The 15,324-nt window shown below is 35.4% G+C and overlaps 1 protein-coding gene across 2 annotated transcripts in view; it reads right to left on the reverse strand.

The window, feature by feature from the left end:
* LOC143082531 (uncharacterized) overlaps positions 1 to 15,324 on the reverse strand; it is a 28,521-nt gene that overhangs the window by 1,149 nt on the left and 12,048 nt on the right. The window contains exons 7-12 of one of the 2 annotated variants that reach the window (XM_076258247.1): positions 14,917 to 15,039; positions 13,216 to 13,302; positions 12,769 to 12,857; positions 11,353 to 11,439; positions 10,763 to 10,820; positions 182 to 5,357 (exon numbers count right to left, since the gene is read on the reverse strand). In XM_076258247.1, coding sequence (XP_076114362.1) covers positions 187 to 5,357; positions 10,763 to 10,820; positions 11,353 to 11,439; positions 12,769 to 12,857; positions 13,216 to 13,302; positions 14,917 to 15,039 — 5,615 coding nt within the window. In that variant the 3' untranslated portion in view covers positions 182 to 186. Of the gene's footprint in view, positions 1 to 181; positions 5,358 to 7,981; positions 8,119 to 10,762; positions 10,821 to 11,352; positions 11,440 to 12,768; positions 12,858 to 13,215; positions 13,303 to 14,916; positions 15,040 to 15,324 lie in introns of those variants that run through there. The other variant, XM_076258248.1, reaches the window with a different exon arrangement.

Below are 15,324 nucleotides of genomic sequence, written 5' to 3' on the forward strand. Positions count from 1 at the left end.
AATCTGTCCGCCATGAGATAGTCAATAGTGTTGAAAGTGGCGCTAAACACATACACTCAATCAATCGTACTATGTTTATGAAACTGCTTTGTATAATTGAAAATCATTTAAATTGCCTTGTTTGAATGTTAAATATGCATGACGATTTCATTTGTCAATAGTGTTCGGATTAGATACTTACTGAAATTAATGAAACAGGGGACGTTTACAGGACTGGTTTTCATCATCGTTTGAGGAACGCACAGATATCTTGGTTTTGTGAGATCCGCAAAGAGATTTGACCTCCAACGTTTCTGTATGAACAGGTTTTATGACTGGCTTCTGCATATCATTTGAAGGTATTTTTGAAGTAGTTGATATTTTATCTCCTACAGAAGAAGCTGAAGGTATTCGAATTTTGGGTGACGATTTCTTCGCAGCTGATTTCTTGTCAATGTTCAGACTCCTTTTTGCGTTAGTTGGTACGACTTTCTTCTCATTTTTTTCCATTGTAGAAACGCATCTGTTTCTTTCTTTTTGTGTGGGTGGAATTCTAGTAGTTTGATGACTTTGTTCAGATACAGATCTCTGTTCAACTTGTTGTCTCCTATGTACTTTCGGAGATAGCAGATTTGTTGCACGTTTAGGAGACCGAATTGCTGTACCAGCGTTTGTTGAGCGTCTATTGGGAGTTTCTTGCCGCTCTGCAAAATGTTCACGTGAACTAGTTTGAAGTTGCTTTGTCACGCGTTCATTGAGAACCGGACGTTTTGGATCTGCATAAGGTATTCTTACATGATGAGGTAATATTGGACGACCGGGAAATGGACTATCCTTGTGAACAGCAGTACTAGTTCGTGCAATGGAAACAACATGTCTGTTAATTGGTGATCCGTTTGTAGGGTTTGCATTCATACGTGATCGCCTGTTATTTATATTTGCCACTGGAGTTGTCTTGGCAGATTTCTGTGGAGTAACCATACACATTGGTTTTGATTTCCCTGTTTTTTCAAAAGAAGAGTAATTATTACTAGGAACTGACTGATTCATACCATGTTCTTTGTTGTCAAGAGGTTTGTCTCTTATTTCACAATATGAATGCAGTATTGGCACTGGTGTGGTCGTCAAAGGCGTATTCACCCTGTCACTTGACAGTGCAGATAAACGACATTTGGCTGCATTTGGATTGATATTGGCTTTCCTATCGTTTGATTTGTTTGATTTGCTACTACCTTCAGAAGACAGAGATTTTATCGAACCCTGTTTCTTTCTACTGTCCTCATATATGACAATATCATTGTCAGAGAAAGAACTGGCAATGTTTGATAAGACATTTTTTACCAGCTTTGTAATAATCTCTGACGGAACGGATGTTACAGAAGAGTGCTGAATAATATCGATCGTTTCCTTTGATCCATTGTGCATATCGGTCATACTTTGAACGACCATTTTCATCCTATCTTCGTCTATCACACCAGTTTGTAGTTCCGCTTTAACTTTTTCAAGAGTGGCCACGACAAAGTCCTCAACAGTTTTGTCATCACTAGCAGACGATTTAGAGATAGTTAGTGAATTGTCTTGTTCATTCAGAGTTGCCACTGGATATCGCTCAGAAAGGGCAGTTGCTAGCTCATGAACCTCTTTTTCGGATAATTTACCACTTTCTACGTTTGACAAGGTTTTTGAAACTGCTTCAGACAACAGCTCAACAACTTTTTCGCCAGGTATTTCACCAACGATTTCTTGCTTTGAGCCTCGAGTGCTCTGAACGTTTTCATCATACATCCTCAGCATGCGGGTTGTCATTTCGGCCATTTTCTGCAAACTCATGGTACGTCCATCCAATAACATTGATTCGCTCACCCCACTTGGTATTACTAACAAATCAAGAGCCACTTCCGATTCTACAGAAGGCTGAGATGCACCTCGTCGGACTGGGTCATTTGTTCTAAGCTTGTTGTTTTCTAATGTTTCAATGATCATATCAATTGTATTTTCTACAAAGTTGTCAATATTGTGATCCGATTCCTTAGATTGGCCGGCGTCCTCCACTGTGTTTTGAATAATGTCAGTGACTGCATGTCTCACATTTTTATTATTTGGATCTCCGAAATCTCTTTTTATATTTTGAAGAGTACCAATCACATATTGCTTAGTACCTTTGCCATCAAAGTTGAAACTATTCATTGTTATTTGTTCTGCATCACTTTCACCAACGAAATCTCTGACTATGTTATGAAGAGCTTCAACTACTACAGCCTCAGCTTCTAGTGAAACAGTCGATGTACCTTTTATGGAGTCTGATTTGGTAACAGCCAGTTTTTTGTTGTCTTCTTCTTTTTCTCTAATTGCTTCCGCCATATCCTTAAGTATATTGTTCATAACATCCATTACAAAAATAGAAGTTTGACTAGCATCGTTTGTTATTCCCTGCATGTCACGCATGTCAGCGTAAGACATTTGGTCCTGCATGTTTTCAACAATATCTTGCAAAGTTTCGAGAACGAAATCCTCTATTACGCCCGAAGATATCCTTTTCTGAGCGTTTTCGTATCCTTCTCCTGCTATATTACTTATCCTATCAACAGACCTATCCAGTCTCATGTTAGAAATAATGTTGTTCAAGGTTTCAAGAATGTGAGTTCCAATCTCATTTGAAGATATTCTGCATAGAAGATCGTTTTCAAAGCTTGCAAATGAAGGACCTCGTTGTCCATCTTTTTCTTCTGAACCTTCTGATTCTAGCTCAGTGTCTGAAGCTAGTAGCTTACCACTCAAAACAGTTCTTTCAACTCTGGTTAAAAGCTGTTGAACCAATCTATTGGCTACCATTGACGACGCTGTTTTCATTAACATTCCTGTATCTGAATGAGACATGTCTAGGGTAAGTCCTGCTGACTTCATCCTACTTTTTCTAACATCACTTAAAACATCTGCTACTGTTATTTTAACGAAGTTTGATAATACACCAACATTCATAGTCTGAAGAATACCACCAACCGCCAAAATATCATCGTGTGTGCCAACGTGTGATACAAAATGTCGGAGTATTCTCTTTAGGTAACTGGATGAGTGTCTGCTGCTGGCTATTTCTTCAAGAATACGATTTAGATATTGATTAACTTCAGCATTTGTTTTTATATTGTCACAATTTTCTGTATCAACTGTTCTCAAAAACCGTATAACTTCGCTGGCATCGGTACTTTCTGTTACTTGAGACTGTAAATGTTTGATGATTGATGACACCAAATTTATGATATCATCTGGCATTTCTCCAATTATCTTGCCACGTGATCGTTTGCTTTCGTCTGCAAATAACAGTAACTCATCCTCACTAAAGTGACCAGATCTTAAATCCCTATCAATTTTGATGATAGTTTCTCTTATCAAAGATTCGGCAAGTTCTGAATCGGCTGATGTTGGCACCTCTCGTGGGAACAAAACACTGTGGTCATACTGATATTTACGTAGAATAACTCGAAAAATTGCTCTCACTTCCTGCAGTGAAATCTTGTCTTCTCTTAATTTTGAAATGATATTACGCATAATTGTGTTTAAGGTTTCCTTTCTATCAAAATCCTCAGAAAATATCGAAACAGCAGAACTCGCCATGGAAACTAATGTCATTCTGTTTAACTTTCCGTCGTCGATCTCCTCCATAATTTGACCCAGTGCAGATCGAACGACGTCCTCTGCGATCTTAGAGTCATTGGAAGCTACCAGAGAGATTGTCGATGATGTTGACTGTAATATGCATAATGCTAATTCTTTCAACGCCTCTTTCTCCACATTTCCTTTTTCAAATTCGACCTGCAAAGACTCCAATAGATGTTCGATAAGATTATTTGCTACAGCTGTGCTTGTCAGTGAAGGCGTCCTCCTTTCCATACTGGAAGATCTGTCTGTCATTTTTTTCCCACAATAGATCAATTCTTGTCCGATCTCTTCCAGATCTTTTGAGTCAAGTAAACCGGCGTCTAAGTCTGCGAGGAGATACTTTATATGGTTGGTCAAAACTGCGTGCTTATCTTCTCTTGAATCGATAATTCGCTGAACATTGTTCACCATGTCAGCTACGTCAGACTCAGTAAAATAACCTTTCTGCAAATTCGTGTAAACGACCTTCAGTACATCTGTAACAAACACTGAGACATTGTGGGCAAATGGGATATCTTTTACTTCAATGTTTGTGTTTGATTCTCTCAAGACGTCGTTTATTGATGATGCCAGTGTCGTTGCTATCAGTGTTAGTTCATTGCTATGGGCTCCAATTATCTTTGCTTTTGCTCGTTCAATTGCATCCTCTACAACCAATCTTGCTATTTCAGTTAAAGATCTACCTTCTTCATCCAAGGTTGCAATAACATTATTTGCTATACTAGACATCTGTGCTGTCGTTAGAGATTGTGTAGACATTGTTTTAGCCAGTTGTCCAAGTGTTTCTAATTCCTTCGAGTCTCCACTAAGTTCTGTAGTTATTCTATTAATCACAATATTAACAAGATCGCTTAAAGATTCTTGCGAAGATTCCTTAAATGACATATACGATGAAACGAAAGCATGAACCACACGATATAGTGATTCACCTTTTTGGCTTTCAAGGTCTTCTATAATCCTTTGTAAAATTGACTTGAAATTTGTATCTGTAGACTCATGTGTGACATTGGAGCTGACCTCAGCGTTCATTAAATTAAGCATGTCTTCAATCATCTCTTTGGATAGACGACCATTTTCAACATCATCTGCCAGTGTTTGTAGTGTTCTAATGATGAAGTCGTCTAGCATTACATCATTGGTAGGAGATTCTACATGTAAATCTTCATCTTGAACAATGTCTTGTAAGGTATCTTCCACAAATTTATCGATTGCTTTGTCCATGAACTCCTCCATGTCAACACTATCACTACCAATGATAGACAGCGTTAACTTTGTCAGGTCTTCTTTGCTAAGATGGCCTCTTTTTAAATCATCTAGCAACCTCTCTAAGGTAAACTTAACTAAATTGTCTGCGAGACCGGAAACTTGATACTCGTTCAAATCGATGACATCAAGATCTTGCAGAATTGCAATTTCATAATCACGTTTTTCAACCATTTCCATACAATATGTTGTCAGTTGTACAATATCATCTTTCTTAAGTTTGTCCTGACTTAAATCGTCTAGAAGTCTCAACAAAAGACTCTCTGCCATTTTCATATCTTCTTGTCTTCTGCGTTCTGCCTCCTTCGCTTCTTCTAATTTTATATGTTCCATTTTGTAAATTGATGGAACAGGTGTAACCTCATGATCACCAGTAGGTTTATAAAAACTCGTCGTTAAGCTTTCGCCACTCGTCTGTGGAATCACAGATAGCCTTCCTCTAAAGGAGATCTCACCCTCTGAAAACAAAATACAGAAGAGGTGTTAAGCTTTCACCACTCGTGTGTGGAATCACAGACAGCCTTCCTCTAAAGGAGATCTGACCCTCCGAAAAACAAAATACTGAAGAGGTGTTAAGCTTTCACTACTCGTGTGTGGAATCACAGATAGCCTTCCTCTAAAGGAGATCTGACCCTCTGGAAAACAAAATACAGAATAGGTGTTAAGCTTTCGCAACTCGTGTGTGGAATCACAGATAGCCTTCCTCTAAAAGAGATCTGACCCCCCTGAACAACAAATACAAAAACTGGTTGTTAAGCTTTCGCCACTCGTGTGTGGAATTACAGATAATCTCCCTCTAAAGGAGATCTGACCCTCTGAAAAAATATATAAAAACTGGTTGTTAAGCTTTCGCCACTAGTGTGTGGAATCACAGATAACCTCCGTATGAAGGAGATCTGGCCCTCTGAAAAACAAATAAACAGCTGCGCCATGAGCGCATGATACGCCCGACGTCTTGTGTGGAAGTTTTTTGCAATAATCATCAATAGTTTCGGAGAAAGTTTAAAGCAATAACCATATATTGTTTTTGAGACATGGCGGGACATGTGAAACCCCCCACCCTGTTTTTTTTTAAACTAAATATCACTATAATAAAATTTTGAATCATCACCAAAAAGTATACAGATCTTTAGATTAATATAACAAAGACATGTGTAAAGTTTTGGGCAATATTCATAAATAATTTTTGAGATATGGCGCGACATGTAAAAAATCCCTCCCCCTTTTTTACAAAATACTCAATAACTCAAAAATGAAATTTTGAATCATCACCAAAAAGTATACAGATATTAAGGTTAATATAAATAAAAAGTGTATAAAGTTTTAAGCCATAATCAAGAATCGTTTTTGAGAAACGGTGCGACATGTGAAAAAAACACACCCCTGTTTTAGTTTCAAAGTGCTGTAACTCAAAAAGTTTAAATCTTATTTTCACCAAAAAGTATACAAATCATTTGACCATCATAAGAAACAACTATAATAAGTTTCATGAAATTTGGATAAGTCGTTCTCAAGTTACGGTGCGACATGTTTACGCCGGACGGACAGACGGACAGACAGACGGACGGACGGACACCGGACTTTTGTATACCATAATACGTCCCGTCAAAATTTTGACGGGCGTATAAAAACTGGTTAAGCTTTCGCCACTCGTGTGTGGAATCACAGATAACCTACCTCTGAAGGAGATCTTGCTCTCTAAAAAAACCCAAAAAACTGGTTGTTAAGCTTTCGCCACTCATGTGTGATATCACAGATAACCTTCCTCTAAAGGAGATCTGACCCTCTGAAAAGGAAATAAACAGCTGCGCCATGAGCGCATGATACGCCCGACGTCTTGTGTGGAAGTTTTATGCAATAATCATAATAGTTTCTGAGAAAATTTTAAGCAATAACCATTTACTGTTTTTGAGACACGGCGGGACATGTGAAACTCCCCTACCCTGTTTTTTTTTCTACAAAAAACTAAATATCACTAAAATAAAATTTTGAATCAAACCAAGAGTATACAGATCTTTAGATTAATATAACAAAAAAGTGTGTAAAGTTTCAAGCAATAATCATAAATTGTTTTTGAGATACGGCGTGACATGTAAAAAAAACCATCCCCTTTTTTACAAAATACTCAATAACTCAAAAATAAAATTTTTAGTCATCACCAAAAAGTATACAAATCTTAAGATTAATATAACAAAGAAGTGTGTAAAGTTTTAAGCAATAATCATAAATCGTTTCGACATGTAAAAACCCCCGCCCCCTTTTTTTTACAAAATACTCAATAACTCAAAAATGAAATTTTGAATCATCACCAAAAAGTATACAGATCTTTAGATTAATATAACAAAGAAGTGTGTAAAGTTTTGAGCAATAATCAAGAATCGTTTTTGAGATACAGCGCGACATGTAAAAAAAAAACTCCCCCTTTTTTTACAAAATACTCAATAACTCAAAACTGAAATTTTGAATCATCACCAAAACGTATACAGATATTAAGATTAATATAACTAAGATGTGTGTAACGTTTTAAGCAATAATCAAGAATCGTTTTTGAAATACGGTGCGACATGTGAAAAAAACACCCCTGTTTTAGTTACAAAGTGCCGTAACTTAAAAAGTTTAAATCTTATTTTCACCGAAAAGTATACAGATCATTTGACCATCATAAGAAACAACTATATTAAGTTTCATGAAATTTTGATACGTCGTTCTCAAGTTACAGTGCGACATGTTTACACCGGACAGACAGACGAACAGACACCGGACATTTTATACCATAATACGTCCCGTAAAAAAAAACTTGTTGTTAAGCTTTCGCCACTCGTGTGTGGAATCACAGATAACCTTCCTCTAAAGGAGATCTGACCCTCTGAAAAAAAAAAAAACTGGTTGTTAAGCTTTCGCCACTCGTGTGTGGAATCACAGAAAATCGTCCTCTAAAGGAGATATGACCCTCTGAAAAAAAAAAAACAAAAAAAAACTGGTTGTTAAGCTTTCGCCACTCGTGTGTGGAATCACAGAAAACCGTCCTCTGAAGGAGATTTGGCCCTCTGAAAAACCAAAAAACTGGTTGTTAAGCTTTCGCCACTCGTGTGTGGAATCACAGATAACCTTCCTCTAAAGGAGATCTGACCCTCTGAAAAACCAAAAAACTGGTTGTTAAGCTTTCGCCACTCGTGTGTGGAATCACAGATAACCTTCCTCTAAAGGAGATCTGACCCTCTGAAAAAGAAAAAAAAACTGGTAGTTAAGCTTTCACCACTCGTGTGTGGAATCACAGATAACCTTCCTCTAAAGATCTGACCCTCACGATGATGATCGTAACTTTTATTTATTTTTATCAACGATGATCGTAACTTTTACTTAAAATGATCGTAACTGTCTGTTTCAACGAAGCATTTTCAGATAAATAAGGACAGATAAAGCTGTCTAGTATGCGAAAAAATGTACGTTATCAGCTGATATTGTGATAATAATGAGGAACGATCACTGAGGGGACGGTAACGTCCTATTGGTAAGTGCACAAATGGTTATGATTTCGCGAGATTTCGTACCTATTTTTTTTTATCTAGTTCAATATTAAAATGCATTGGGGGTTAACAACTTTATATTGATTTCATATGTTTTATATAAATAAGGTATTGGACAGTTCATATTAATGACCAGTTTGTTAAAATTGGAGATTTTTTCATTTTTTCCCTGCACTTTATAGGGAGAATAGTAACTTTCGAGAATCTGGTATTTTTGGGGAATTCAGACTTTATAGTTTCTTTTATTAACAGATTTACGATTTTTAAAGGCGAGGTTGAAAAAATAAAGCGTTAAGAAGTGTAATCATATGTGTTGAATAAACATAAAAAAAAATAAGGAAAACGTCAATAAAGGGAGCTACTATTTGATTTTTATTTGGGGGAGGGGCTAGGATGAATAATTTTGTCCTGCATTTTTTTATGTTGAAATCTCTATCCTGCGTTTTTATTTTTACTCTATTCGGTCCTGCTTTTTTTCATCCTGATTTTTTTTACATAAATTGTCATACTGCTTTTTTGTTTGACGAAGATGTTCATCCGGCATTTTTTTTTTACTCAAATTACACATGAATCTCCTGTCCTGCCTTTTTCCAAATTTCATCCTCCTTATAAAAATCAAATGGAAGATTCCTTATTGATATGTTTGGCTTAAAACAACTTCTTCGACTAACTGACTTCAATAATAAATGTCAATGTAAGGATTTGTAGCTTGAAAAATCTAATATGGACGTGTATACCATCTATTTCAACTTTTCCTTCTTTACATAAATAGCCAACCCATGGTAAATATAGGCAACAGTAGTGCAGTGGCGTATCCAGAGATTTTCATAAAGGGAAAGGGGACTGACTGCCTAAGAGTAGACCCGCTACAGTCATGCTTCATTGATTCCCTATACAATCAACCAAATTTCCCCCACAAAAAGGTGATGCGAGCACCTTGACCCTCCCTCTTAGTGCACCTCTGTAGTCTACCAATGTTTAATAGTCATAGTTTGCTTAAGAAAAGACAAGACCAGGAAAGAATTTAAAATCGATAGAAAGTTATCAAGATAATGAACTTCATGCCTTCCTTTTCCTTTTCCTTTATTCAGTGAAAGTTTTGACCTGTATTCTTAAACTGTATCATGGGAATGATAATTATATTCACTTCATATCAACGTAAATTCATTTTGAATGTTAACTACATTAATAATATTGAGGACACTTGCATATAAGTCTGCATCACGAAAGGATTTTAGGGGTATTCTAATTGATGGAAAAAGTAATCTCACTTTGTACCCCTAAAATGTAACCACATATGTGAAAATGTCACAGCTTCGAAACGAGCTATCATACATATCCAAGTTTACGATATGGACTGAGCTACAGGAAAAAACGTTACCATTACCGACTATGGAAAAACAATTAAAGATATTTACCCAACTGACCACTTTATATGGTTCAATATCCCTTAGGTGGCCCAACGTAAGGAACACAGTTAATTAAATATATATCCATTAAAATATTGAATCAAGTGATCTAACTATTAAAAGTATCCCAATTTCAGATAAACTCTTGAATATTGAGTACCAAAGGCAAAATTCAATCAATGCGGCATGTGTTTTAGTTTCTATAGCAGTGTACTTAAAAATATAACAGTTACGTTCTTAATCACAAGAAAAAAGAAGGAGTTTTAATATAATTAAAGGAATTACTCTTGAACGTAACTGTAAAAATGCTGAAATCGAACTTGACTTGTTGACTTGTATTTATTTTCTTGGTCCATAACTTTGTTTTTAAGTTTGGGTCAAGAGATACCTCAATTATAATCCATAAATTTTACATAAATCAAATCGTTTCGGTAATTAAGGATACAAGATATAAGAACATTTTGTATGAATGCCAATGAGAACTTTCCATTAAAGTCACACTTTGTTGAAATAAACCATCATAGGTCAGAGTACGACCTTCAACACAAAACTATATGGTAGGGATTTATGTTAAACGAATAGAGTCAAATTGAAGGATATTCAGGACCAGAACATGTAAATGGTATACAGTGGAACTTGCCTTCTCCGAAACACTAGAGGACCAGAACATAATGTCGGTTTAAGCAGGTTGTCGGAATACTCAGGTTTTTTTTTTGCAAGGATAGGCCAATTTTGGGACCATGAAAATGTGTCGGATAAAGGAGGATGTTGGAATACTCAGGTATCGGATTAGGCAGATTGACACGAATATGAACCATGCGTTGTCCTAGACCGACATTAGCTCGAAATAGAATTGGTTTGATGTTTTTACTTTGGTTGAGTGCTATCAGTATCAATCTAACCATACAGTTCTTAGCTTATACATACCTTCATGACCATCGTAATCTTCGTCATCTGGAAGTGGTAACATTTCACTGTAGTGTTCCTGAATAAAAAATCAGTTGTTATAGAGAACATAATCGATATATTATTCAAAATATTTGTTATGAAAACATGTGATTTCCGTAATGCAACACCTGACTCTGGAATAACCCCGTACACAACCAATTATACCACAACATGTATTTATGGTTAACAAATATACACTATTTGATTGTTAACACTAGATCATGTTAAATTGAACGATACCTCATATTCCAGTCTGAATATCGAAGCAGTCAATGTATAAAACGTTTTTATCCTGTAATCCTGTAATCAGCCAAACTTTTGTCCAAATAAAAGGCATACAAATAAAGTTGAGCTTTTTTCTGAAATAGCAATTACACAGTAACCATGAAACGTGTTTCTGACATAAGAACAAATCCAAAGGTCACCAACAGACATTTGTATCCAAAACCAATATCACTGCTTGGTTTGTGGTAAGTAATATGCGAGGTATATTTCGTGAAATTACAGTTTACGTTTATCCATGTGGATTATTTTTCCATAATTTTCGAGTAAATATATATGCATCTTACTTGTTTTACGGTATTGTATACATCCATGACAATTTCTCTAGCCTTTAGTTGGAACTGTTCTTCTTCGTTGGCAGAAGTGTCTTCAAACTTTTAAAGAAACAAGAATACTATAACCATTGATCAACATGCCTCGTTAACACTTTTAAACTTTCTTGGACAGCGAATCTCCAAAACACTATTTTTGACAAAGGAAATTAAGTACCGATCAGTAAGATCTCACTTATATGATAACATTTAAGAATATTCTTTTTCAAAGAATCAATGAGTCTACTTGTATCCTAGCTAAATTAACGGGCTCTATATTGTAATAAAAATTCTACATCTACGGCCGATTTCCTATCGTAATCTCTTAAACAAATGAAATCTAAAATGTCATAACAGACACTTGCAAAATAATCCTTGTTTGTGAAATTGATAATGTATTTCCATAGAGTGTTTAACTATGATGGCGTAAAAAAAATAAAGGTTCTGGGAAATTTTACGTTGCACGCTTCAAATTTTTAATATATAGATTTAATTGATGTCTATTCTATCAAGATATATATTTGGGGACAATTTCAAAAGTTGCAGCGTAAAGAGAAGAACCATGTATTGTCTCAAAACAAACATTTTATTTGTATTCGACTCGAAACAGTAATACTTGGGACAGCCTTGTATACAAACAGTTTCTACGCCTTGTACAGATACATTTTATATTTTATGTTTAGTTATTATAGAATGAAATTCAAAACAGTGTGGCTGTGGCCATTGATTGACACATTAAATTCATCCATTGACTGGGACAATTTACGTGAACGTTTGTCTGTAACGACCACTGTTCACGACGTACCTACGATAGACATTTAAACTGTGGGGTCACCAAAGGTTTCTTAACGCCTTTAATCATAAAATAATTCGAAAAATTAACCAGGAATAACCTTTATGTTTTGATTTATATAATTGATATAAATCAAAACATCGTGTTATTTCTGATTAATTTTTCGAATTACTTTATTAAGGTGTTGAGAACCTTGGGTGACACCATAGTTTAAGTGTCTTTAAAAAGTACATAGTGAGAAGTGGTCGTTACATACAAACGTTCACCTAAATTGTCCCAGTCAATGGGTGAATTTAATGTGTCAATCAATGGCCACAGCCACACTGTTTTGAATTTCATTCTATATTCAAACGCATATTTCTTAAATATATTATATATGCTACGTACTACAACCATCTTTTGGACGTCACAATGCCATGTTGGCGCATAAAGAGCATATGATGGCTTTTACCGGAGAGAGGTTCATTCGTGAATTGTGGTTAGTGTTTCAAAACAGTACCAATTTAGAATTTTCATTGTCCCTTGAAAAAAGAATTTTACTAGCGGTGTTTTATATTTTTCAATTAAAAAATTGTTTGGTACGAACATACACACCATACCTCGTCTCCATATGTTGTTTCGTCAATGAAAATTGATATCTCATCATAAGCATCAGTCAGCATTTGTAAAAATCTTTCTGATCTCTTCTCTAAAAAAAAACAAATTTTGACATGTGAGCATATGTTTTCAGTTTGTGGATAGCTACATGTAATGACCATAACAAGTTTTTTTAAACTGAAAATTTACGAATACAAATTGATACCAAATTAACCCTACACACATCGCTATCATCAGTCTGTTCAAACGAAAACATGTGCACCCATCAAATGAGGCGGATTTGAACTTGTGTTTTAGCATTCAACTTTTGTTCACGTTACGGTGTTTTATTAAGGTACATCACTAACCTCCAATAAGACGCTAAATGTAAAACATATGATTTGTCTCTAACGTTTTCACTTTCAACATGTCTCTGTAAACAGTTTCCTCCTTACTGTCCTACAGCTTACCTTTCAAGTTAGACAACTCCATTCTTCTAAGACTTGATACAATACCCCACATGCTGAGGAACTGTGGTTTTCGACTTCGTCTTTTCGCTGAAATTATGAAACAAGTAGTATTATCGTAAAAGGACGTGTATGCATTATCTTTCACCAACAGTTACGGTATAGAAATCATATAGACAAGATTGCTGTTTTCGATCGTTCATATCTTAATTCTGATATTGATTTACAGTGCAGCATACACTAAAGATCTTTCGGAATACTAAAGAATATTATTTCTACGCAGTTCACCTGTCAGTCAGAAATAAATAAGACCAAGGGAAAATCAAAATAAATGTAGATAAGACGCTGAATTGACAACAAAAACAGTAGAATAGTAGCTTAAACGTTCTAAGCTCTATTTTCTTGTGCAAATAAACTCATCATAGATACCAGGATTAAATTTTGTATTTTCGCCAGACGCGAGTGTCGTCTACAAAAGACTCATCAGTGACGCTCGAATCCAAAAAAGTTAAAAAGGCCAAATAAAGTACAAGGTTGAAGAGCATTGAGGACCAACATTCCTAAATAAAGGCAACAGTAGTATACCGCTGTTCGAAATTCATAAATTGACTGAGAGAAAAACAACAAATCTGGGTTACAAACTAAAACTGAGTGAAACATATCAAATATAAGAGCAGAACCACGACACAACAGAAACACAACACCAAAAAGCAACATACACAGAAACGAACTAGTTTACCCTATACTAATATAACAATGGTCATTTTCCTGACTTGGTACAGGACATTTTTAGAAAAAAAATGATGGGTGGAACCTGGTTTTGTGGTTAGCCAAACATAAAAGTTTTGCCAAATACAGCTAAGGTACTCTATTCCTGAGGTAGAAAAGCCTTATTATTTCAAAAATTCAAACGTTTTGTAAACAGTTGATTTATAAATATAACCATAGGAATAATAATTCATGTCAGCACAGAAGTGCTGACTAATGAGCTAGTGATACCCTCGGGGATTTAAAACTCCACCAGCAGTGCCGTTCATGAAACAAGAGACATGCTAGACATAAGTTAAAATGAAATAGTTTTCCTGTGGTCTTGTGTTTGTTTGTTTGTTGGAAATTTTTGTTTATTTTTTCTTCACAGCATTGAATAAGACGTTTCCTGTATTATACTATTGACGGAAGATACCGATTTCATTGAGCCGCACCACCTCTGAAACCATACAAAGTCACAAATATTTGTGATATGACGTATAAATGAAGTGTTTTGTTCTCCTGAATTTGTCCCTGAAAAAAAACTTTTTTTGAGAAAAAAAAACGAATTCATCGGTGTCTTATACGTTTTCGCTCATGATCAGTCGACGTTCTGCCTTCGAAATTTAAAAGCTTTTTGTTTCAACACTTGTCCAATAGTACTGGGATTTCGCTGGTATCTTCTACTTTAGTACCAATCTTCTCCTCCTGCTAATTTGCCTTTTTCCAGTGGTTTTAAAATGGATAGTTCTTTTTGTAAAGGCGACATTTTAAAAATGAAATCGTGATACATGGAAGTTCATTGGAGATGGGCTGTTCATTAACGTCGATTTACCATGCTTCCTTAACATTGAAAGTTCAACCAATGACGCACCATCATTTTTAATTTGGGGTGCAAATACTGAAATTACCCATAGTCAATTACCAGTATATACTTTTATAGAGAGAAATACTAACCATTACGCCGTGCCATACTTTTTATATCTGCGAGAGCTAATCTTTCTGCAAGACGCCGTGCGTGTTTTCTTTCAACGGCCTCTTGTTCCTGTTTCATTTTTCGTCTGATTTTCTCTAAACTATCTGTAAAACATAATCGTTGCAAAAACTGAATTTCGTCATTGTCTTCAATAGATATTCGATGATGCAATCTTATATAAATATGTTTTAGAATTTGACTTATTTTAAAGATGATTGCTAATCATTTGGAACAATAGTTAAAACTTTGCTTGTACATAGTTCAATAAACATGACACGTCTTGCCGTACAAACAACGAAAGAGGTGTTAATATCAATGAAAGTAAAACATCAAAATGGATTTCAGTACAAATTCAATATTCTAAATAATCATCGTATTACCAAATCAGC

Source organism: Mytilus galloprovincialis, chromosome 7 (genome assembly GCF_965363235.1).
Source record: "Mytilus galloprovincialis chromosome 7, xbMytGall1.hap1.1, whole genome shotgun sequence".
In the NCBI taxonomy this organism is placed as follows: Eukaryota; Metazoa; Mollusca; class Bivalvia; order Mytilida; family Mytilidae; genus Mytilus; species Mytilus galloprovincialis.